Source organism: Macaca nemestrina, chromosome 19 (assembly GCF_043159975.1).
Source record: "Macaca nemestrina isolate mMacNem1 chromosome 19, mMacNem.hap1, whole genome shotgun sequence".
NCBI lineage: Eukaryota > Metazoa > Chordata > Mammalia > Primates > Cercopithecidae > Macaca > Macaca nemestrina.
This window is the reverse complement of record NC_092143.1, coordinates 69,763,902-69,787,867: the sequence shown is the minus strand read 5'-3', so window position 1 is coordinate 69,787,867 and position 23,966 is coordinate 69,763,902. Positions and strand designations below refer to the sequence as shown.

At 49.9% G+C, this 23,966-nt stretch overlaps 1 protein-coding gene and 1 long non-coding RNA gene across 7 annotated transcripts in view; one reads left to right on the top strand and one right to left on the bottom strand.

The window, feature by feature from the left end:
• LOC139360055 (uncharacterized) overlaps positions 1 to 13,688 on the bottom strand; it is a 56,001-nt gene extending 42,313 nt beyond the window's left edge. The window contains exons 1-2 of one of the 5 annotated variants that reach the window (XR_011617035.1): positions 13,101 to 13,688; positions 9,972 to 12,818 (exon numbers count right to left, since the gene is read on the bottom strand). This is a non-coding gene — a long non-coding RNA (uncharacterized lncRNA). Of the gene's footprint in view, positions 1 to 3,522; positions 3,971 to 9,971 lie in introns of those variants that run through there. The other 4 variants (XR_011617036.1, XR_011617037.1, XR_011617034.1 and 1 more) reach the window with 4 other exon arrangements.
• A 157-nt stretch (positions 13,689 to 13,845) lies between these two features.
• LOC105464867 (GATA binding protein 6) overlaps positions 13,846 to 23,966 on the top strand; it is a 33,498-nt gene continuing 23,377 nt past the window's right edge. The window contains exons 1-3 of one of the 2 annotated variants that reach the window (XM_071085562.1): positions 13,846 to 14,111; positions 15,560 to 16,731; positions 21,421 to 21,587. In XM_071085562.1, coding sequence (XP_070941663.1) covers positions 15,597 to 16,731; positions 21,421 to 21,587 — 1,302 coding nt within the window. In that variant the 5' untranslated portion in view covers positions 13,846 to 14,111; positions 15,560 to 15,596. The remainder of the gene's footprint in view (positions 14,112 to 15,559; positions 16,732 to 21,420; positions 21,588 to 23,966) is intronic. The other variant, XM_011712969.3, reaches the window with a different exon arrangement.

Sequence of the window (23,966 nt, the reverse complement as noted above, 5' to 3'; positions counted from 1 at the left end):
CTGTCAGAAAACTATCTGCAGAAACGTTCATGGTATTGATTGCTGCTGGCTGTGGAGATAGTAAGGGGGAAATGACCAAAGAGGTTCACACAAGGGCTTCGGAGATATTGATAATGTCTTTTTAAAATTATTATTATTATTTTTAAAAGTTTCTGAAATAGAGAAGGGGTCTTGCTATGTTGCCCAGGCTGGTCTTGAACTCCTGAGCTCAAGCTATTTGTCTGCCTTGGCCTCCCAAAGTGCTAGGATTATAGGCGTGAGCCACCATGCCTAGCCAATATTGATAATGTTTTATTTCTTAAGCTGGATAATACCTGCACTGGGTTTTGTTTCAGTATTCTTATAGACCACACACATATATTCTTATAAGTGTACATATTTATGTTTTTGCTGCAAAGATAAATACCAAAATTACAGTGACTTAAACAAGTTAAAAGTTATTTCTCTTTCATGGAACAGTCTGAGAATAAGTGATCCTTTTCTAAAGCTCTATGATGTCACAGACTGACACCCTTTACTGCAACTTTGTGCAATATGTGGCTTCTGTCTCATTGTGGCTGATCCAGTGCCTGCCATCATGTCTAAATTCCAGACAAAGGTTTGAGCAAAGGTTAGGGGAAAAGCACGTTTCTTTGTTTTTAAGGGAATGACCCAGAAGTTACGATTTTTTTTTGGGGGGGTGGCGGAGGGCATGAGTCTCACTCCATCACACAGGCTAGAGTGCAGTGGTATGATTTCAGCTCACTGCAATCTCTGCCTTCCAGTTTCAAGTGATTCTCGTGCCTCAGCCTCTGGAGTAGCTGGGATTACAGGTGCATGCCACCATGCCCAGCTAATTTTTGTATTTTTAGTAGAGATGCGTTTCTTCATGTTGGCCAGACTGATATTGAACTCCTGGCCTCAAGTGATCCACTGGTCTCAGCTTCCCAAAGTGCTGGGATTGCAGTCGTGAGCCACTGCACCCGGTCCAGAAGTTACAATTCTATCTCACATCCCACTATCTAGAACCTGGTCTCTTAGATCCCCTTAATTGCAAAAAAAATCTGGGAAATGTAGTCTTTAGCTGGGCAACAATTAACAGAGCTAAAACATCTTTTCCTGTGTAAGAAAGGAGGGGCTGGGCGCGGTGGCTCATGCCTGTAATCCCAGCACTTTGGGAGGCCGAGGCGGGCGGATCACAAGGTCAGGAGTTCGGGAGCAGCCTGGCCAATGTGGTAAAACCCTGTCTCTACTAAAAATACAAAAATTAGCTGGGCATGGTGGCGGGCACCTTTAATCTCAGCTACTCGGGAGGTTGGGGCAGGAGAATCGCTTGAACCCAGGAGGCAGAGGTTGCAGTGAGCTGACATCGTGCCACTTTACTCCAGTCTGCGACAGAGCGAGACGCCATCCCCAAAAAATAAAATACAAAGGAGAGCAAATATTAGAGGCAAAGAGCAGCCTCTGCTACAAATATATAAAAATATATAGGTGATTAATTTAAAGAGCTGAAAGTAAAAACCGTACTTCCCAGTGCATTAACTATGAACTTATTTATTTAAAAATCATTACAGTCTTGCCTGGGCGCGGTGGCTCATACCTGTAATCCCAGCACTTTGGGACGCCAAGGCCAATGGATCACCTGAGGTCAGGAATTCAAGACCAACTTGGGCAACATGGTGAAACCCTGTTTCTACTAAAAAAAAAAAAAAAATTAGCTGGGCAGGGAGGCGCATGCTTGTAATCCCAGCTACTCTGGAGGCTGAGGCATGAGAATTGTTAGAACCCAGGAGACAGAGGTTCCATTGAGTCGAGATCCCACCATTGCACTCCATCCTGGGTGACAGAGCAAGACCCCATCTCAAAAAAAAAAAATCATTATAGTCTTAAAGGAGAGTCAATAGGGAACAGAGAAACATAAACTATAAACATTGGAGGTTACTGCTAATTGATAACTACTTTGAAATGAAGAATTAAAAGCTATAGTGTAAATCAACCAGAAAGTGATTTGATTTTTTTTCTTCACTCAGGGTGGGCTTGAATAATTTGAATTTTAAAAATGCTACATGCCCACAACTCTTCAGAAACATAACTAGCACTTAAAGCATGGGAGGCCTCTTGTATGCCAAGGTTAAATTGGTTCTGGACTATTCATGAGTATTGTTGCCATGGACATGAGGTGATTATGTAGGAACAAAACCCACTGTTCCTCTTCCAATTTGTCAGGTGAGATCTCATGGAGGAGGTAGAATCTCAGGGACTGGTGGAATAGGAAAGGAGGAAGTTTGAATTTCTCTTTCTTTCTTTTTTCTTTTTTATTTCTTTGAGATGGAGTTTTGTTCTTTTGCCCAGGCTGGAATGAAGTGGCGCGATCTTGGCTCACTGCAAACTCTGCCCCCTGGGTTCAAGCGATTCTCCTGCCTCAGCCTCCTGAGAAGCTGGGATTACAGGTGTGTGCCACCACACCCGGCTAATTTTTACATTTTTAGCAAGAGAGTGTTTCGCCATGTTGGCCAGGCTGGTCCTGCTATGGGCCAGGCCCTGCTCTGGGCTCTGGGGAAACCATGGTGAGCAGAATAGACAAGTCTCGCTCTGTCGTCCAGGTTAGAGTGCAGTGGTGCGATCTCACTGCAACCTCCGCCTCCTGGGTTCATGCCATTCTCCTGCCTCAGCCTCCCAAGCAGCTGGGACTACAGGCGTCTGCCATCACACCTGGCTAATTTTTTGTATTTTTAGTAGAGATGGGGTTTCACCGTGCTAGCAAGCATGGTCTCGATCTCCTGACCTCGTGATCCGCCCGCCTTGGCCTCCCAAAGTGCTGGGATTACAGGTGTGAGCCACCGTGTCCAGCTGTGTTGAGCTTACATTCTAGTGTTCCAGCCTAATTTTATTATTTTGAGTTCCACTTGAATGCCCCAAATCTAATTATAATTTACTTTAGGAGACTCAGTCATGGCTTGGCCATCATAGCATGCAACAGTGATCTCTCTGTCTGAACAGGTTTTCATCCTTGAGGTCAATTTTCCAGTGAATACACTTAGAGATCTGATCATTTCTTCCTCATTGACACTCTTTATCTTTTGCTGTAAAAGGTGTATTTTTGCATCTACAGTTTTGGTATAATTTTGTAGTTAAAAAATCTTTGCATGTATCTGAATCCTGCCAACCTCTCCGCTTTCTTGCTGGCACTTCACACTAAGGCTCCAGTTAATTATCTTTGCTTCTTCTCACTTCCTAAACCTTGTCTGATTAAGTCATTTCTCAAAACCCAGTTTTAAGAGTTTTAAAACTCAGTGAGTTTTAAGACTCCTCCAGGAAGCCTTCCCTGGTTGCACTCCAACAGTCCCTTGATTTCTCTCTACGGTGGCACTTACCACCTGGTGTGACAATTTTCTGTAACCTTGTCTGCCTCTCCTGATTGTCTGGGAGCAGCTTGAGGGCAGCGCATTGTCACGCATCTTTGCACCCCTAGTACCCGCCATAGTGTTTGTCTCAGCAGGATCATGGAGTTTGAATGACCAAATAAAACAAACAAAAACTTACTTGCACTATCAGCTAGGGACAGACAGGGTGAGTTGTTGATTGCAAATAATTCCCTGTAGGAATGTCCGATGCTCACAAAAGCTTTTTCTTGTCTTTTCTTTTTAGTTTTGATCACCTTCCTACCTCACTTCTTTGAGGCCTTGGTACCTCCTCTCTTCCTCTTAAAAAGTGGCCTGAAATAGAAGTTTGTGTTTTTGCTTATTTATCAAACATCTCAAACAGCCTGTATGGTGAGCCAAACACTCTTCTAAGCATTTTATAAATATTAATTCATTTAATGTTCATGAAAATCATATATATATATATGGTTTTTTTTTGAGAAGGGTCTTGCTGTGTTGCCCAGGCTGGAGTGCAGTGGCGTGATCTCAGCTCATTGCAACCTCCACCTCCTGGGTTCAGGCGATTCTTATGCCTCGGCCTCCTGGGTAGCTGGGATTACAGGTGCCTGCCACCATGTCCAGCTAATTTTTGTATTTTTAGTAGAGACAGGGTTTCACCATGTTGGCCAGGGAGGTCTTGAACTCCTGACCTCAGGTGATCCACCTGCCTCGGCTTCCGAAAGTGCTGGGATTACAGGCGTGAGCCACCGTGCCTGGCCAGGAGTAGAGATATTAAGGAACATGCCCAAGATCACACAACTAAAGAGAAACAGCAAGATGCATATCTGGGATTTGAACCCATGCCTCCATAACTGGTGCTTAATCTAGCTCCAGGTGCAGAGGGGCAGGGAGCTGCTGCAGCAGTTGCACTGGGTAGACCCTTTCCTATGCACCTAGCCTTTTGCACTTCTGCCCAAAGCGTGCTGAGCTCTGGACAGAAAGATGACTTTGAAATGTAGAGGTTGACAGCTTTGTGGATCCACATTGTGGTTTTTGGCTAGAGTTTGCTGGGCACTGGTAGTCAATCTTTAAAAATGGTATAATATTCACACTTTTTTTGGTTGGATAATTGCATGCCTTTAATTTGTGGTATTATAAACAGCAGTAATCTAGCTTAAGAGTAGCCAGAAAAAGTTATTTGATATCCGTTAAGTCAGGTTTCTATCTTTATCTACCTCTGTAGAGGTGAATATTATTATGGCCAGGAAAAAGCAACATTGTAATATACTCTAAAGGGTGTCTCTTGAGTGGATAGATTAAAAATAAAAACCCCTTCTGAAGAAGGTAGGCAACTACTCTGCTTCCTTCCCTAACAGGCTAACACAATTTTCCCCTTCGGTATCATGACAATTTGGCTCTCTGTAGGACATGAACATTAAAGGTGGGGGGCGGGGAATCATACCTTTCTTAGTCCAGTGACTTAGAACAGTGATTAAAAAAAAAAAAAAACCTACTTAAACTGCTGCCACCTAAAATGTTTACCTTAGTCAGAAAACTCTGATAGTTCAAGATAAATGAAAACATTAGCTCATGCAAAAGAATTGCTTATTTGGTAAGTATGAAGTCCCCTTAGAGTAATCATTGAGAATAAGGGAGTCCATCCTCAGTGATTGCTTTTGGTCAGCGTTCTGTGGTTCAGTGGGCTTATATTCACAGGCAAAGAATAAATAATTTAGATAGCAACTTCTATCGGAAGACATTTCAGTGGTTTGAAAATCTTGACTCTAAGTTAACTGTTCAGCCTTTGGAAATGGATCATCCCTTTTGTTTAGCCCACTGGTGTAGTATTTAGATTAACGTGTAAGTTTGTATTTAACCCGACAGAAACCAAAGAGCCAGATCAGTCACATGCTAGCGGTCTTCCTGGGGCCCTGACAGATGTACATGCAGGAAAGGGGACTGAAGTCATTAGTTTGTGATTAATGTTTGCAGAAAACAATATTTTTACCATTTTATGTAAGGAGCAACTGAGTCACGAAGAGGTTAAGTGTCTTGCCCTTGATTACAAGGCTGTTTAGTAGTCCAGGAAAATCTAGCACTCATGCATGCACATTGACCATAATTTTGCATCCAATTCTCTCTCTCTCTCTCTCTTTTAAATTGAGACAAGGTCTTACACCCAGGCTGGAGTGCAGTGATCTAGACTCACTGCAACCTCCAACTACTGGGTTCAAGTGATTCTCCCACCTCAGCCTCCTGACTAGCTGGGACTAAAGGCACACGCCACTATGCCTGGCTAATTTTTGCGGTTTTTGTAGAGAGAGGCTTTCACCATGTTGGCCAGGCTGGTCTCGAACTCCTGACCTCAGGTGATCTGCCCGCCTCAACCTACCAAAGTGTTGGGATTACAGCCATGAGCCACCGCACCTTGCCTTTTAAAAATTATTGTTTTTATTTTGACAGAGGGTTTTGCTCTGTTGCCCAGGCTGGACTGCAGTGGTGTGATCATAGCTCACTGCTGCCTTGAACTCCTGAGCTCAAGCGATACTCCCATCTCAGCCTCTTGAATTCTCACCAATTCTGTTTTGTGAATTACAGTTTCTGTACTTGCCCACAGGCAGGTTACAGGCTGGAAGTGAGAACTAAAACAAGAGGATGCTGACAATCGCTTTCAAGGGGAAGGGACCTACCCAGGCTTGCTATGGGTAACAGAACTGACACGGGGGCTGACGTTCCCCCTGGGCCTAGCTCTCTTGGACCTTCTGGCTCTCCGCTGATTCCCAAAGGCTTCTGTCCATGAGGATTCAATCAGCCTCAGGACGGCTGGCTGGGCTGGGGGGCAGGAGGGTTGTAAATCTGGGAGAGCTGCAAAGTATTCAGGGTCTTGAACTTTATCAGGTTTGAATGTGTGATTGTGAAAGTAAAGAGCAGAGAAATGACAGCACTCAGTAAATCAAACGTAGAGAAGATCAGAACTGTCAAAGACAAGAGAAAAACAGGCGCTGGGCACAAACCGGGCAGAAAAGCTGCAGGGATGGGAAGACTTTTATGTTCCCTCCAGACTTTGCCTTCTGAAAAACAAATCTCTTTCCCTGTCATTTTATCTAGAGAAGAGTATTATTTGTTATATCCCATAAATTCCTTTTTAAAGTTTTCATTATGAAGGTTTAGATCTTCTTTTAGAAGATAGGGTGCTATAAGAAAAAAAACAAAACAAAACAGAAAATCAGTTGAAAAATGACTGGAATGGCCTAGATTTTTTCCCTATCAATAACGTGTTCCCTAGCTTCTCAGAGATCTTTTTTTCTTCCTTCAAAAAAACAATGTGATTAAAGTATAATAAATCTGCATATATAGCAAAACCACATTGAAGAGTAAAAAGGCATAAGAGAAGTCTAAAGTTAGATGATCAGGTCACTTTAATTAGTTCTCTCCCCCGCTCCCCACCCCTGCTAATATCTAATGCCAGTCCTCAAGGTTACCCTTCTTAGTGATCTGTTAATTCACTCCTGTCTACTGCCAGAAAGAGGTTCCCAGGAAGGGGTGCTGCTGGGACAGGGATTCTTTTGTTGGAGCAGAGGAGGAGCCTCAAGATTACTGTCTTTGTCCTGTAGAAGACATTGCAGAAGATCTGTTGCTGGCATTTGCAAGGGGAACAACAAGGGATGTCTCCTCTTCAAAGGAACCAAAGACAAGTAGAGAACCTAATGTTTGTCTCACCCTTCACCTCCTTTCCTACCATAATGCAATAAATAAAGTCTTCACTGCTAGTACATAGAAAAGGCTTGAGACCTCTGGTCAATCACAGGTCCCAACTGAATGAGTGCTCAAAGAAGTTATTTACTGGGAATTAAGTTTGCTCCTGTTGGGCCAAACAAGAAATCGAAATTTGATGTAGTATATGAAAGTCTATTACAATAAATATTAGTAATAATATTCATATAGCGCTTACTATGTGCCAGGTACTATTAGCAGTTTACATGTAAGAAACCTTTTCATCCTCTTAGCAATCCTAAAAGGGGAGTACTTTTTTTTTTTTTTTTTTTTTGAGACGGAGTCTTGCTCTGTAGCCCGGGCTGGAGTACAGTGGCCGGATCTCAGCTCACTGCAAGCTCCGCCTCCCGGGTTCACGCCATTCTCCTGCCTCAGCCTCCGGAGTAGCTGGGACTACAGGCGCCCGCCACCTCGCCCGGCTAGTTTTTTGTATTTTTAGTAGAGACGGGGTTTCACGGTGTTAGCCAGGATGGTCTCGATCTCCTGACCTCGTGATCCACCCGTCTCGGCCTCCCAAAGTGCTGGGATTACAGGCTTGAGCCACCGCGCCCGGCAAAGGGGAGTACTTTTATTATGCCCATTTTGCAGATGAAGAAACTGTGGCACAGAGAGGTTGGGCTATTTGCCATGATCACATAGCTAGTAAACGGTGGCATCAGGATTGAAACCCAGGCAGGCTGGCTCAGGGTCCTGCGCAGGCCCAATGGCTCCTAGAAATTCCCTCAGTGTATGAGCCACTCCTTTCTTTTCAAACCCACTGGGTTGCCTAGAGGGCAATCTGGACTTGAGTACTTTTTTAGAGAAGGGAAAAAGACTCAGTCATCTCCTTCCATCTTGGAAAGTGGGATTTTGCCCAACCGGCTTTACAGAGGTGCCAACCTTCTAGACTGCAAACACTTCAAAACTAGGAGCTAACTCTTCTCTTTCTTCCTTGTGCAGTGCATACTCAGTATGCACTGGGCAAGTGGCAGGGAACTGGAGGACGGCAACCTGGTAGACAAGCCTTTGGTCCTAATTATCTGCATATTTGCAACATAGCTGTATGGAGAGGTCATATTTCTGGGTAATTTTTTTGTTTGTTTCTTGGGCACATTTTGCCCCTTTAATTGACTCAAAGTGGGGCATTTGTAATTTAGCAAGTCTCCAAAAGCTGATTTCCTTCTTTTCCTTGCTTCCTTTTAGCATTCCCTGTCCCACACTTTTTGGTTTTGAAAAAACAAAACCAAAAAACTATTGAACAGTCAGGAAGGTCTTTGAGCTGAGACAGCCCAGGGACAGTGGCATATGGACCCTGGCCCTAGAACTGGCGTGGCCTGCACACCTTGTGATACCAGCAAAATCCAGGAAGAGCCTAGGTCCTGCCTGTCTAGTGGGTTGGACATTTCTCCATCTCTTTCACCTTCTTGGGAGCAGAAATGTTCCCTTTTCCTCTGATGCGCTAATTTTCCCCTCCCCAGAGGCCGGTGGGGTAAGGATTATGTAGGACGGATGATTTTTGGCATTCACCTTATTTGGAAAGATAACAAAAAAAGAGAAGCATCTTCCACTTCCCAGCCAGTGTGAGGGGGCAGACAGCAGACCCTGGGGTGCCTCTTGGAATTGAGAGTCCTGCCCCCACCATCTGCCAGAGAACACACTGGGGGAGGCAGAAGACTTGGGAAAGCCCCCTGCCGGGAAGCCAAGGGGTCTCGTCTGAAACTTACCCCCACCCCATCACCTCCTTGTCCTATTTCAAAGAGGTAGAAAAGGTTTATGCTGGTCTGGAATATGGACTCCTTTTACTTAAGGGAAGGAGAAAACTTCAAAAACATCACAACTGACTCCCCAATCTCACTTTTTAGTATTCAGGATCAGGAAACTGGATCTTCCCTGCCGTCACCCTTTGGTGAAAGGGAAGGGATCACTCCAGGGGCAGGGCCTCGGCCCAGCTGGCAGCCCTAGGCTTTATGTAGTGATGCCAGTAGCAATTAATAATGATAATAAATACCACACTTCAAACCAAACCCAAGCCGAGGATGACTGAATGATTGGACCTCTGCCTCCCACCTGCGTGCGGTTACTCTGCGAGTCCACACCCTCCCGGGCAGCCTCAGTTCCACCCACCACCTTCAGCCTGGGATTCAAAGGGAGCGCTGCCCCAGGACCAGCGACGTGGACCAGTACACTGCCCCTTAGCAGACCCACAGGGAGTGGGATGGTAGGTGGGGGCGGTTGGGTTTTATCTTTATTATTTAGTGTCAGAAAATAATCAAAACGGGGTGGTAATTTCGGCCCCCTGAGCTCGGTTTAGTTTTTCCGCGAAGTGCAGGGGGGCCGTTTTAAGATCCCCACCTGGAGCTCCAGAGCTCCCGGGGACCCCCGTGTCCACCCCGTCTCCCAGGGCCTGGCACTCCCTGGCCCCGCAGCCCGGGAACCTCCACCTTCCCCAGGCGGCAGCCACAGGTCCCACTGGGCCCATCTGAGGTCTGCGGCCGCCGAAGTCGGGGTCTTAGGGCGTCAGGGAGCAACCAGGCCTCGGGGAGGGAGGCCGGCGCCGGCGCGGAATTTCTTTATCGGGATTTGAGATCCGCAAGCTTCTCCTTCGCTTCTTTAAGCGATCACGGAAAGACACCTTTCGATCTTTTGTCAGACATTTTGGCCCTTAATAGCTAAATTTATTTGGTTTAAAGCGGCTACGGGAGAAGCAGGGAGGGAAAATCTTTCGTCGGTCATTGGGTGGCCTAGATAACAGACTTGGAGAGAGAGGGGAGAAGAAAGTAAAAAGGTTAATGGATGAGGGGAGGGCTGGAGGCGCCCGGCGTGGGGCTTTTACGGCGACCCTCCCCCGACCGCCCCCTTATCGCGGCCCGAACTTACCCGCGGCGCAGCGAGTACATTAAGTCACGTAAACAGCGCGGAGAGGAATGCCACCGCGGTGACCTTTCGTGCGCCGCCGCCGCGAGCCCACCTCCGCGCCGTGCTGGCGGCCGCCGGCGGCGCGCGGGGGTCGGCCGGGGGCTGCGCCGGGCGAGGGGCCTCCAGGCCGGGCCTGGCCTGCGTAACGCGCCGGGCCTTGATTCCGACCGCCCGGGGACCCCGGCGCTGGCTCTGCGCGGTCCTTCCCCCGAAGTGGCCGGCGGCGGGGAGCCAGCGCTGGGGGTGGGGGCGACCTTTGAGTTTCCGCCGCCACCACCTGACGTTTCTAAAGAGTGTTTTTGGTTTTCCGAGATTTAAACTTAAAAGAAAGAAAGAAAATCACCGCCAGGACTCTGGTCGACGGCCTACGGTGCAGTGCGACCACTGAGTGGGGGACACGCCGCCTGGAACTCGCCACTGGCCCCAGACGCTGGCAGGGGTGGGGGGCTCTGAGGTGACGCTGGGTCCTTGGGTAAAAGCGTCCCGAGACGGGAAGAAATATGGTATAAGCGAGAAGGCCTCATAAATCTGGGCTGTTAAAAATCTAAGTTAAAAATATGTTTTAAGTCAGAAATGCATTCTTTTTCTTTATGAAACATCGCCGAAGCAGCCAGTTTTGTGACAGGATAGTAAAATGAGCGTGAGTTCGCGGGGGTGGAGGTGCACCGGGACGCGGGTCCTTGCCGGGTCTCGCCGCTCCTCCGGAAGCGGCGCAAGACTGGGTCCCCAAACACCCTTCCCGTTTGGCAGCCAAGCCCCCGCCCCCTGCCCAATTGGCTACAGTGTTCTGGGTGGATTTGAATCGCGAATAGTGGTGTGGCGCGGCCCAAATAAATCAATCCTGGGGACAGGCCGCGCCCGGGAGCCAGCCCTCTGTGAGGGTAAGGGGAACGACTCGCCCAGGAGGGGCCGCTCATTGGGTCTAAACAGTCCGGAGAGAAACGGTTTCGTTCAAGATTAGCAAATCCCGAAAGAGGAGACAGGCGGGGGTGGAAAAAAAAAAAGGAAAAGAAGGAAAAGAAAAAATATATATATACCCACGAAGAAAACAGGAACTTTTAAGAGCTGTCCGTGTACTTTGGACACTAGTGGGTGCCTTCTCCCCAGCTCTTGGGTTTCTCCCTAGTTTGGGGTGCACCTCTTCCCTCAGAACTTCCTAATCTGCCGGCCTTCTAGACCAGCTGGGGCGCGCCCAGGAAGCTCCACGAGCGGGCCTGGGGCTCATGGGAGTGGCTTTGAAAACATGCTTGTCTTCCCCAGAGTTGTCCCTAGCGCCAAAGATGCACTGGGGAAAAGGCACATTGGAGAGGTCAGGCAGCTTGGTTTTCTGTCTGAATCAACTGTACGAGTTAAACAGTTTTATTTTGAAATTAACCAACGCACACAAAAACAACAACAACATTCACTACCCATTCCCTCGTTTGGTTGGAAAACCAGTCTGAAAAAATAAATACAATCTGTGACCATGAAAAGGAGCAATCACTTATTTTTCCCATTTGTTTTGAACATTATTTTTAAAAATAGATTGGGAATCTGGAGGGTAAAATGCGGGGTCCCTTCCCGAGCCCTTAGAGCCCGAAGGTTGTCGAATCGGTCAATGTCCACCCTGCCGCTCACCTCTGTCCCAGCAGCGCCGGGGCCAGCGCGCCCTTCTGCCGCGTCTGCGGAGCTGCGGGAAAAGCAGGTCCCCGGGGGGTATCGAGTGTCCAGGGATTTCCACGCAGACATCCTTGTACTTGCAAATACAAAGAAACACACAGGACAGAGATCAGGCTCGCGCCAGGGCTCGATCTCCTCGGGGCTCAGGGTTGGAGGCCATTCACAGCCTGGACACAAACTGAGCCAGAAAGTTTATTTTTAGCAAACAAGATAGAGTTTTTAGAAAATTGCTTTTAATAGCAAACCTGAGAAACATTATTTCAAAACGTTGGAATCAAAGGAAATCAAATGTCCACAACACATTTCCGTCACTGCTTACAATTGAGCTTCTGCAGAACGCAGTCCACTTAAACATTTGGTGAAACTCACGAAAAGAACCAAAAGCAAGGCATTCCGGGTCCTGGCGGGGGCTGAGCGGCCGGGCGGACGCCTGGCTATCTCTTCTGGGAGTCGCGCATTCAATCGCACTCAGGTTAAAATTTAAAGCCCCTGGATCCTGCTCCAGTAGCCAACCTCTCCATTCCAGAGTTTTCTACCTTCAGCCTTTTCAAAATGTGGCCACGCTGAAACTGGGAGCCGCCGCAGTGATTGGGGGAGGCAAAGTGGATTGTAATAAAAGTGACTAAATTGGACGAGAACGGTTTCTGGACCTTCTCGGTAGCAATTTAAAATTCAGAAGTGTTTAGAAGCAATTTACAACGAAGAATGAAAAAAGAAGAATTCTCTCCAACTTCCTGAATTCCTCGCCCCTTCCTCCGCACTGCCAGGCCCTGTCCCCGCTCCCCCAGGAGCCACAAGTTCACAACTCACAGTTACATGCAGAGGAAACAACGCTTAGCGATGAGGTCTCACCGTCTCTGGAAACCATACTTTACAACGCACCTCCCCACCCCAGTTCAACTCTGCACAGGCTCCTCTCCCTTCCCTAACTGGGAAAACACGAAAATAAAAACAAAACAAAAAACCAGAGCCCAAACGCTTTCTGGGAGACCGACCTTCAGAAAATCATTTACTTCGATTTACCTGGCGGGGGGGAGAGGGGGCGGGCGGGGGAAAGCATAAAAATGCATTCTCACAAAAACAACTCCTCTTGTCCTAAACTCTCCCTCGGCAGCCTTCTGGGGTCACGTCTGTCGGAAGAAATCCTTTCTGTGAGCGAAAGGGAGCGAGACATATATCACGGCTCCTGCAGCGGACGAGCCTGCGGCCGCGCGAGTCGCCGCTGACAGATCGGCGCTGATAACCCCGCGACGTTCATTTCCAGTCCCTTTGCCCGCTAGGGACCGTATCAGTTTGTACAGAGTTGTGATAACTGTTTGGAGGGAGCGAAGAGGGGGTGTGTATATGAACGTGGGGGTGGGGAAGCAGCATTCAGCTCTGGGTCCAGGGAAGGTGACACCCCCTCTTCGCAGTGACTTATCTGCGACTTACCTGAAACTCTCCAGGGAAATCTCCGTGCAAACGGGACATCAAAAGTTGGAGAGCGTCCTCGAACACCACTGATGTGGAAGCCCTTTTCCATTCTGCGCACCCCATAGACTACCTTTCCGTACAGGACCACCCGAGTTAAAGTTCCCAAAAGTCAACTGGGGAATTTTGTCGTGAGGTTCCTGAAACCACCACGACCTGAGCCCTAGCATCCCGAGATAGGGTCGGAGAAAGTTTAAGGTCGGTCTCACACAATCGCAGGGCAAAAAGCACATTTGCTGTGAAGGGGCTAGGCGGGGTTGGGGGACTGGGGGGCGCAGAGCACATTCTCCCCTCCTTCTGGGGGCGTGCTGACCCAGGGGCTGGAGCGCCCCTCCCGCCGCGGCGGCGGCGCGGGGCTGTGCACTGCCAACTCCTCCCGTGCCAAGGCTCCCTCCTCCTCCCTCGTGTGGGTGTGTGTGTGCGACTGCGGGAGCGGGAGGGTGCACAGCCGCTGTGTGGGTGCGGGTCGCCAGCCAGGTCAGGCGTTCTGTGGCCTCCGCCCCTCCCCCGGCGTCCCTGGGCTCGGCGCCCCCCGGGTGGACTCGCCCCCACTCCGGGCACAGGGCTCGCGGCTCAGCCCACGCCCGCAGGCAGCGCGGCGCTCATTGTCTGCCTGGGCGGCGCGCTCCCCTCCCCCTCGCCGTCCCCTCCCCACCCTCTTTTCTCTCCTCCCCTAGATCCCTCCTCCTCCTCTTCACCTCCAGCGCCCAGCTGCTCGCTGAGCGCAGTTCCGACCCACAGCCTGGCACCCTTCGGCGAGCGCTGTTTGTTTAGGGCTCGGTGAGTCCAATCAGGAGCGCTGGCTGCAGTTTTCCGGCAGAGCAGTAAGAGGCGCCTCCTCTCTCCTTTTTATTCACCAGCAGCGCGGCGCAGACCCCGGACTCGCGCTCGCCCGCTGGCGCCCTCGGCCTCTCTCCACGCCTGGGAGCACCCTCCGCCGCGGCCGTTCTCCATGCGCAGCGCCCGCCCGAGGTTCGGCTGCTTCCTCCTCGCGCGATCTCCCCGCTTCCCTCCCCTCCACCCCTACTCGTCGCGGGCCCCTGGGCCTCCGGCGCTCCGGCCCTCTCCAGGCCGCGGTCGGCTCCAAGGGTGTCTCCCTCCTCCCCTCCGGGCGGGCTGAGGCGGCTCCCAGGCTCCCGGGACACCGCGGACCAACTTCTAGTCTCTTTTCCTCTCCTCGAAGCGCTTATCTGCGCGCAGCCTTATCTCCGAGTTATCTCGGCGCAAAGGGGCGGGAGCCGGTAGTTAGGCAGGCAGAGAAACTTCTTTCTTGCTATCTAGCCAGGTCTGTGTGTGGGCATTAATTTTAGTGTGGTAATCTCCGATGAGCCGAGGCGATTTGGAAGAGCAGCCTAGAGGAGGCCAGCCCGGCTGCATTTCGCCTCCCTCCCCCACTCCTCCGATTCTCCCTGTCATTCTTCCTGCTCTCCCCTTTGGGGTCGCCTCGGCTCTGGGGCAGTCTCACGCCCCCCCCCGCCCCCAGCCCCTTGCGTTCCCCCTCCTTTTCTCTGCTCTCCGCTCCACCCCGCTACGTCCGATTCCGGGAGGGTCCGGCCTTTCTGCTGCTGGGGATGACCGCGGGGTGGGCCGGGCTGCCCGGCCGGCGTGAGCGCGCACGCTGGTGGCTGCAGGCGCGGGCCGTGTCTAAGGTGTGCGGCGCCGCGGGGACGCCGGTGGGGCTGGCGATTCCCGCCCCGCGAGCTCCCTGCTCTGCCTCTGCTGGGAAGGACCCGGACTGCTGCCCCCTCCCTGGCGTCCCACTTTCCCTGGGCCGAATGGCATTTCTCTCTGGGGCTCGCGTTCGGGCTGGTCAGCGCAGTCCGGGAAACTCTGGGAGAGCCAGTATAGGAGAACGCGGCGGTTTCGTTTTCCGGGACAGGTTGCCTTCCTTACGCGAACGGTTTTCCCGTGGGGAACCCTCACCCCGAGGCATTTCGGGAGAGGGGCATCCGCAGAGAGGCGGGATGCTGCGGTGCCAACACGCACAGCTACTTAAATTCTTTTGTGTGTCATCAGCCCGGGGGAGACACTTTAGGGCGGAAGGAAAGCCTCATCCAGCTTCTGCGGATCACCCCTGGGATCTGGCGCGCGCACGGATAAAGGATGCGGCCGAGGGGGTGGGCGGGGAGGACGCGGCGACCGGAGCGGTGCCTTTGAGGGAGGGCTGGTATCCCAGTCCTTCCAGGGCCCTGTGGCGACTCCGCAGGCTCCTTTCCCCTCTCTCTTATTAATCCCCACGCCCCGGGCAGAAATGGGATCTTTGAGAAGTCTCAAATGGGATCTTTGAGTTCTCAAAGATCCCATTGGAGGTGGATCCCATTTGAACTAGAATAAAGGAGTGGAGGCGAGGTAGTGTGCAGCCTACGCTCTTGGTAACTCGTCTATCTCCTACCATCCCCGTCTCCCCCACCTCGCCTCAGGAGCTAGACGTCAGCTTGCAGCGGCGCCGGACCGTGGATGGCCTTGACTGACGGCGGCTGGTGCTTGCCGAAGCGCTTCGGGGCCGCAGGTGCGGACGCCAGCGACTCCGGAGCCTTTCCAGCGCGGGACCCCTCCACGCCGCCTTCCCCCATCTCTTCCTCGTCCTCCTCCTGCTCCCGGGGCGGAGAGCGGGGCCCCGGCGGCGCCAGCAACTGCGGGACGCCTCAGCTCGACGCGGAGGCAGCGGCTGGACCCCCGGCCCGCTCGCTGCTGCTCAGCTCATACGCTTCGCATCCCTTCGGGGTTCCCCACGGACCTTCGGCGCCTGGGGTCGCGGGCCCCGGGGGCAACCTGTCGAGTTGGGAGGACCTGCTGCTGTTCACTGACCTCGACCAAGCCGCGACCGCCAGCAAGCTGCTGTGGTCCAGCCGCGGCGCCAAGCTGAGCCCCTTCGCACCCGAGCAGCCGGAGGAGATGTACCAGACCCTCGCCGCTCTCTCCAGCCAGGGTCCGGCCGCCTACGATGGTGCGCCCGGCGGCTTCGTGCACTCTGCGGCCGCGGCGGCAGCAGCCGCGGCGGCGGCCAGCTCCCCGGTCTACGTGCCCACCACTCGCGTGGGTTCCATGCTGCCCGGCCTACCGTACCACCTGCAGGGGTCGGGCAGTGGGCCAGCCAACCACGCGGGCGGCGCGGGCGCGCACCCCGGCTGGCCCCAGGCCTCCGCCGACAGCCCCCCGTACGGCGGCGGAGGCGGAGCGGCTGGCGGTGGGGCCGCGGGGCCTGGCGGCGCTGGCTCGGCCGCGGCGCACGTCTCGGCGCGCTTCCCTTACTCGCCCAGCCCGCCCATGGCCAACGGCGCCGCGCGGGAGCCGGGAGGCTACGCGGCCGCGGGTAGTGGGGGCGCGGGAGGCGTGAGTGGCGGGGGCAGCAGCCTGGCGGCCATGGGCGGCCGCGAGCCCCAGTACAGCTCGCTGTCGGCGGCGCGGCCGCTGAACGGGACGTACCATCACCACCACCACCACCACCACCATCATCCGAGCCCCTACTCGCCCTACGTGGGGGCGCCACTGACGCCCGCCTGGCCTGCCGGACCCTTCGAGACCCCGGTGCTGCACAGCCTGCAGAGCCGCGCCGGAGCCCCGCTCCCGGTGCCCCGGGGCCCCAGTGCAGGTAAGGGTCGCGCCTCAGGGTCAGGTTGTGGGTCCAAAGCGCTGGGGCGCACGGGGGACGTGGAGCAGCTACTCCACTCTGTTTTCAGGACTTTCAGGCCCTGTTTTCAGGACTTTCTCCTCCGGGTGCACGGAGGTCGGCCTGGTCCCAGGAAGGATTTGCAGGCCTGTGGCTGGGTGAGGAGAGTCTGGTAGCGCTGAGGCGATTCTCTTGTGCCAAGTTCCTTTCCACGGAAGAGACTAAATGCACATCTGTACCTTTGTGCCTTGGAGAAGCTCAGGGCCTTGATGAGTAGTGAATGGCCTCTGCTACTGGGGAAAAACGAGGCTGGGAGGTAACTAAGAGCGCTTGAGCCTCATCGCAGACCCTACTTTGGGTGAGTGGAAGAGATTCCACGATGGGAGTAAGTCTGGGAGAGTGGCGGACACTTGATCCACCCCCAAACACACATACAAGCACTTGCAGACTCACCCAGTTTAACTCTCCAAAGGGTGTGTGTGTGTTTTCCTAGAGAAGGGTATTTAGAAAAGCACAACAGAAGAGCTTAGATGTTCCTAGGGAAGCTGGTTGGCGTCTTCTCTCCCACAAGGGAGAGAGGGAAAGAAAAGATGAGAGGGCACCTGGAGTGGTCAGACTTGTGACTTTATGCTGAAGGAGAGCTGGTGGATAGGCCCTTTTGCTTGGCATCAGCTGGGCCCTGGTCTGGGACTGCTGCTCACATGGCCAGGCTGCAACTCAGGCATCCTGGAGCTGGGGCACCTATTCTCCCTTCGAAGTTTAGCCCACCAGTTTTTCAGTTTCCAATTTGACTCATACTCTTAATTCCTGTGTCTGGGAGCCATTAGGGGGTAAACCGTGAAAATGCTATTGTCAAAAATACCTGGAAATGCCTCGTTTTGAAAAGTGTTTTGTTTACTCCAGCACAGGAGTGTGTGAGCCCTGTTAGGCTGCTTTTCTCAGATGCAACATTCTGCGTCTTTGGTGCTTTCAGCTGGCTTCTCTTACTATATATTTCACCTGTTTGATAATCTTTCTAAGGAAACAACACCTTTTTTTATTGTTGTTTGTTAGAGGGGAGGTGTGGGGGAGGCCCCTTGAGTCACAGAGGTGGCAGAGTGGAGGAAGGCACATTAATCCAAACAGTCCTACCCCGGTGTCTTGTGTATCCCAGGTCTGTGCTTCTCGTGGGAGCCTCGATGCTGCCTTTAGGGACAGCAAGTCAGTCCTTCTAGGGGCCAGGATTCCTTAGGATAAAATGGGACATTCCCAACCTTGTCTGCAAAAGACACCCTGGAAATGCAAGTGGTCTGAAAGTGAAGGAACAAATTTGAACAGCTCCCTGATAACCTAACTTCTTTCTGTCTTCTTCCAAGTGCTGCAAGACTTGGTCTCAAAATTCCCTCTTTTTAATTTTGCTCTATCACCCAGTCTGGAGTGCAGTGGTCACTGTAACCTCCACCTCCTGGGTTCAAGTGATTCTCCTGCCTCAGCCTCCCGAGTAGCTGGGATTACAGGAACGTGCCGCCACACCTACTTTTTGTATTTTTAGTAGTTTTTGCCATATTGGTCAGGCTGGTTTTGAACTCTTGACTTCAGGTGATCCACCCGCCTCCCAAAGTGCTGGGCTTATAGGCGTGAGCCACCGCGCCCAGCGAAATTCCCTCTTTTTGCTTCTGCTGCAAAGCTGGCCCTGGAGACCATATTTCCGGTGTGTGGAATGGGATCGGGGACCCTGTTGAGATTCGCACTGTTGGCTTGGAACTTGAGAGTCAAGGACTCTCTTCCTTAGCGCTGCATAGGGACCCATGTTTGGCTCCCAGGAGCAGAGATGGAGAGACTGGGAATCTCTAAGGAGGCAATGGTTGGGTGTGAAGCTTCTTTTGTCAGTCGGGGAGTTCTGTAGGGAATGTGCAAGGGTGTGTGCGTTGGGTGAGGGCTAGCTGCAGCTTGAGCCAGCGCCTGCAACTCTGCCTATTTCTTGACACACCTTAGCTTGATCTCCAGGTTCCTTTCCTCCAATCTTCCAGCATTTCATATGGCTGAGAGAGTCTTTAGATGTTTACAGTAACTGGTTCTGTATGCGAAATCCCTTTAGAGGCAGTATGGGGCAGTTGTGGGCAAGTTAATATGTTGCTTTTTGTTTTAAATTTAGCCTATACTTTCCCTAATTTTTTCATCTTCTGGGCACACCACAGTTAGAGAAATTTTCTGTAGACCTAGAAGATTTATTATTTTTTAAGCATTTTTTTTTTTAAAATTATGTTTAAAAAAATGGGAAGGGATTTGGAAACACCCAGCTTTTGCATAGAGTCTGTTAGGAAATCAGGAAGCGACTGGGACCAAGCCAGTATTGGGGTGAAGGGTGGGGAGTGAGTGACCCTAACTTTGCTTGTCCTCACAGGTTCTCTGGGGCCAGCTTCCTAGCTAGGTTTCCTGTTTCTTAGATTTTTTTTTTTTTTTTTTAAACAAACCGTTTTTGGAGGCAGACACTTTAAACACCAGAGCTAAAACCCGAGTGCTGAACTTGATCAACCCGCACAATCTGGAGGCTTCTGGAAACCCACGCTATACACCTCTTGCTGACTGGGTAGATGGGATGAGCTTACTCTGGGGTGATCTCAGAGTTCTCACACCCCTTTATTTCCTGGGTCCTACACCCTCCTAAGCTCCTGCAGAACTGTGTTTGAGTCCCTGTGTCTTGGTGCCACACACAGAAAGACAGGTGGTGGTGCCCTTCTGCTCGGAATCTATCACTCCCCAAGGGCACCCCAAACAGCCATGTTAGGAGAGAAATGGTGAGTTGAAAAGGGGGAACTTGGTGAGCAAGCCTCCAGCACAATCAGATATACAGACAGCATTTTTTTTTTTTTTTCCTTTTTAGTCATTTAGAGGATTATAGCTGCTTGGTGGGTTTGGGAAAGAGGTTGGGAGGGAATGAGAGAGATTTTATTTAACTAAAAATAAGCAAACTTCCTAGATTGTATTTATTATTTATTCAAAGTGGACTTTTAATTAAATTTTGTCTTTGGGTTTTCAGATGACTAAATAGTTCTACCTGGGGAGTTCACGCTGTCTTCTATTGGGATTCTTATTGTTCCCAGGCAGAGGACTGGGTTTTCCAGGGAATGCCCCACTCCTCTGTCCAGAGGGGCTCTGATAGGTAACATTTTAAAGTCAACAACAAAGACAAATACCTTGTTTAACTTCAGTGTCCTTGAAGTCCTGAGTATTTTACTGATTACCATAGTCAATAGTGGCTTTTAGAGCGGAGAAGAATAAATCTTTGTGATCTGTTGTGAGTTGCGGTATCCCCATGACAACTTTGAACTCGGGCTGTGTAGGATGCTAGTTTCTTTAAAACTTAATAAGAAATGAGAAAGGAGACTTGTTTTGTAAATAGTATTAATGGAATTAAAGAGTTTTTATGCTAAAGTCATATTTAAATATCGTTACCCCACAGTTGATGGTAGACACAAGCAATAAACTGCAAGGGGATGAGAAAGAACAAAAAGGTTCACTAGCACACAATCTTCAGCTAAAACTCTAAAGTGTAATGTTTATTTACTTTAAAAAGTGATTCAGAAATGCTTCTTCAATAATGCAAAACTAGAACATTTAAACCTTCTATAATCTAAAGAACCTAAATGGTGGTCTATACGGTTTTTTTTTTGGTCTATACTTATAAGTACCTATCTCATTTTTAGAGACATTTATTCTTCCATATTTAACCTTCTTGAGAAGTAATAAATGTTACATTTACTCTTAATTAAGATTTGTTTTATTAGCAGGTTTAGGTTATTGTGAATTCTGAAAACTAACCAAAGAATAATAATAGTAAAATTAGGTAAAGTAAACACATTTTAAATAGATTGTATAACTCAAAATGATCACTGGGAAGGTCTTGGTAATTTTCTCAATCAGTAAGGTATCAACCTTTCATAAAAAATTTGCGGATAGAAACAGTTGGACCCACTTCTAAATCAGGGGATTTTAGCATTTGATCTTCGTGGCATGAAAATAAACTGTGCTTAACGTTAGTGCATTTTCCCCCTGAAAAGATGAGAGTTAATTTTCTCGTTTCTAGTTTCTAACTAACGTAGGTGCCTAAGAATAGTACTTTTAATTTCACTTGTGTATCTTTAATTGGAGAAGAGGCACATATGGACCGGTGGCAGATGTAGAAAATACTTTTTAAAATTACTTGAGATTAAAGTTAATGCGGCAGCCTCGCTCTGTCCCCGGATATTTGTGGGTTGCAGCGGGGCTCAGTGGTCAGTATTGCTGTGTGGCTTGCTCGGGTTTGGCAACGACGCACTGTAATGATGATGGATTTTAGTCTTTAAAAGCTCCGGGACAGCCTGAGAGTAGGGGTCAGGGGACTCAAGCCGACCTCCTCCCCACCGCTCATCTCGGACTCTGACGTCCTCTGCTTCCAGCACTGTCTCTTTCCCGGGGTCTCTACTGGGGCGCCCCAGGTGTGCAGAAGTATTGGACAAATGGTCAGCGGATCGATAGTGACGAAATAAAAACCCTGCTCCTGGCTTTGCGGCCAAGGAGAAAAGCGCAGCCGGGAAGGGTGCGGGCAGGGAAGCCGGGCACCGGGGCTGGGGGCCGGGGTCCCCCGGGTGTCGCGGGGAGGGACGGGTCCGGCGCGGCCTCACCCGCCCTCTCGCCCCGCTGTCGCCGCAGACCTGCTGGAGGACCTGTCCGAGAGCCGCGAGTGCGTGAACTGCGGCTCCATCCAGACGCCGCTGTGGCGGCGGGACGGCACCGGCCACTACCTGTGCAACGCCTGCGGGCTCTACAGCAAGATGAACGGCCTCAGCCGGCCCCTCATCAAGCCGCAGAAGCGCGTGGTGAGTGTGACCTGCCCTGCCCCTGGCTCGCAGCCGGGCCCCGGCTCTCCTGGCCCTGCCCGCCCCGCCCTGGCTCTGCCTGCCTCCGGCGTCCCCCTCCCCGGGGACAGGTGCGGCCGCCCCGATCCCACCCGAGCGGGGACCCAGCGGTACCATCCTGTCCCGGCTGTTCCAACGCCCACCCACTGGCGCCCAAGCAGAGGTTACCCCGAAACCGGCGTCTGGGAAGCCAAGATAGCCTTTCCCCATATTTATGCGCAGGGAATGACGTTCCTAAATGACAAAAACAAAAACAAACAAAAAAGGAAGGTGAAAAATGTTACCATGTTTCAAGCAAAGAAAGAAAAAATCTATATATCTCTAGGTGTACTTGCCAAAGCACTGTAATAATTCTGGTAAGATAGGCAAAAAATTGGTGATGGTAACCTGAGGGGAAAAACAGACCTACCGAGGCTGGACGAAGGAAGACTTTTTTCACTGGGTATGGTTTAGATTTAATCCTTGAAAAACCATGCTCACTTATACCATCCACCCCCCGAATAGAATATGCCAGAAATCCACCCACCCTCTCGCCTCCTCACAGCCATATTCTTTTGGGTGCCTTTTACTTTGTCCTTTCCACCTTCTTGGTCACTTCTACCTCTTATCCTCAGGTGTATCCCCAAATTCCATATCTTGGATTGCCCTTGAACCTGGTGAAAATTTATTTGCTCTAACTTTTGTTATTTCGAAATCAGAGAACCTTGTAGAACTTGAGAAAACGTGTGGTTTGTATGTTCTTAAGTTGAGCGTTTTCACCAATTCGCACACGTTGTACTTTTTATCTATCTATTTATTTTTGAGACGGAGTTTCACTCTTGTTGTCCAGGCTGGAGTGCAATGGCGTGATCTTGGCTCACCACAGCCTCCGCCTCCACGGTTCAAGCGATTCTCCTGCCTCAGCCTCCCGAGTAGCTGGGATTACAGGCATGCGCCACCACGCCCAGCTATTTTTTTTGTATTTTTAGTAGAGACAGGGTTTCTCCATGTAGGTCAGGCTGGTCTCGAACTCCGGACTTCAGGTGATCCGCCCGCCTCCCGAAGTGCTGGGATTACGGGCGTGAGCCACTGCGCCCGGCCACCATATTTTAAAGAAAGGGAATCCTGATTTCAGGGATTAGTCTTGTATTGTCATTGTTATGTGTGCTTCTTAGCCGTAGAGAGTATTTACCGCTGTAATGGTTAGAGAAAACAAAGGAAAGCTTTCACCAGCCCCATTGTAAGGCTAACATTTGTTTAGCGAAGTACTCATAATCTAATAACCCTTTAAAGCTAAATATGTTACAGTTAGATGCCAGACGTCTTAAGTATCCCAGTAATTTATTTGTTATACTCTAATTAGCAGGAACAAATGCTACACATGTTGTTTGTGTTAAATAGATTAGAGTGAAATTGCATCACAATGTAAGTCTGACGCCTTAAAGAGAAGCAATTAGTTTTATGGTTGGTTTTGTTTTAATGCATTTAAAATAAAGTGGCCGAGGTTAATTTAATGAATGTATATGCCTTACACTCATTACAACCTCCCACAGCTTAAAATTTTCTTTAAAGAAATTTTAACTGTAGTGTGTGACTCTCTGTGGGTTTCATTTTTTCTTAAATGCATCGTACTAAAGAAGAAAAAGTAGTAAGTGGAAAATATCCCACAGAAGTTCCTTGTTTTCATATAATAGACAACACATGAACAATGAAACTGATTTATTTTTCTGGAAAGGCACATTGAGTTGAGTACTAACTGAACTCTCAAAGGTAACATTTTCTAGAGATTGAGCAAAAATTTGGTGGAAGAGTAGCCATTTAGGTTCCAGTTGCATTATAAATTTGATCTAGTAACATATTTAGATAGTGCCATTTGTTTTGTGCATGTACCAGTAAAAATAACTTAGAAGGAAAAGAAAAAAAAAGAACAGTTTTTAGCATTTCTGAATCAATTAATTTTCTTTGTGCTTAGCAGGTGTCTTGGCCATAACCAAGGTCAGCAAATATGCTTTGTAAATGGGTTATAAATGATACCAATTGAAGGGTGTGTCACTATCAATGAGGTCTCCTTGTGGGCTTCTTATTTATGGTTTTGATGGATCTGGCTTAGTTCTCAGAAACAGAATGTTGAACTCAAGTTTGTTTAGCCAGCAGTATAGAACCAATCACTGTGAATCTGAACTCGCAATACATTGCAAAGTAAGAGATTTATGGTGTAACTTGAATTCCTTGTCAGTGAGGAATATGACTGAGATCACTTGTTACAAGGAACTTTTATAACCCATTCACCTGCATTTCACATGTTTATGAGGACTGGCTTCACTTATGATCTGCAGTTGGTTGACAGTCATAAAGTCCTTT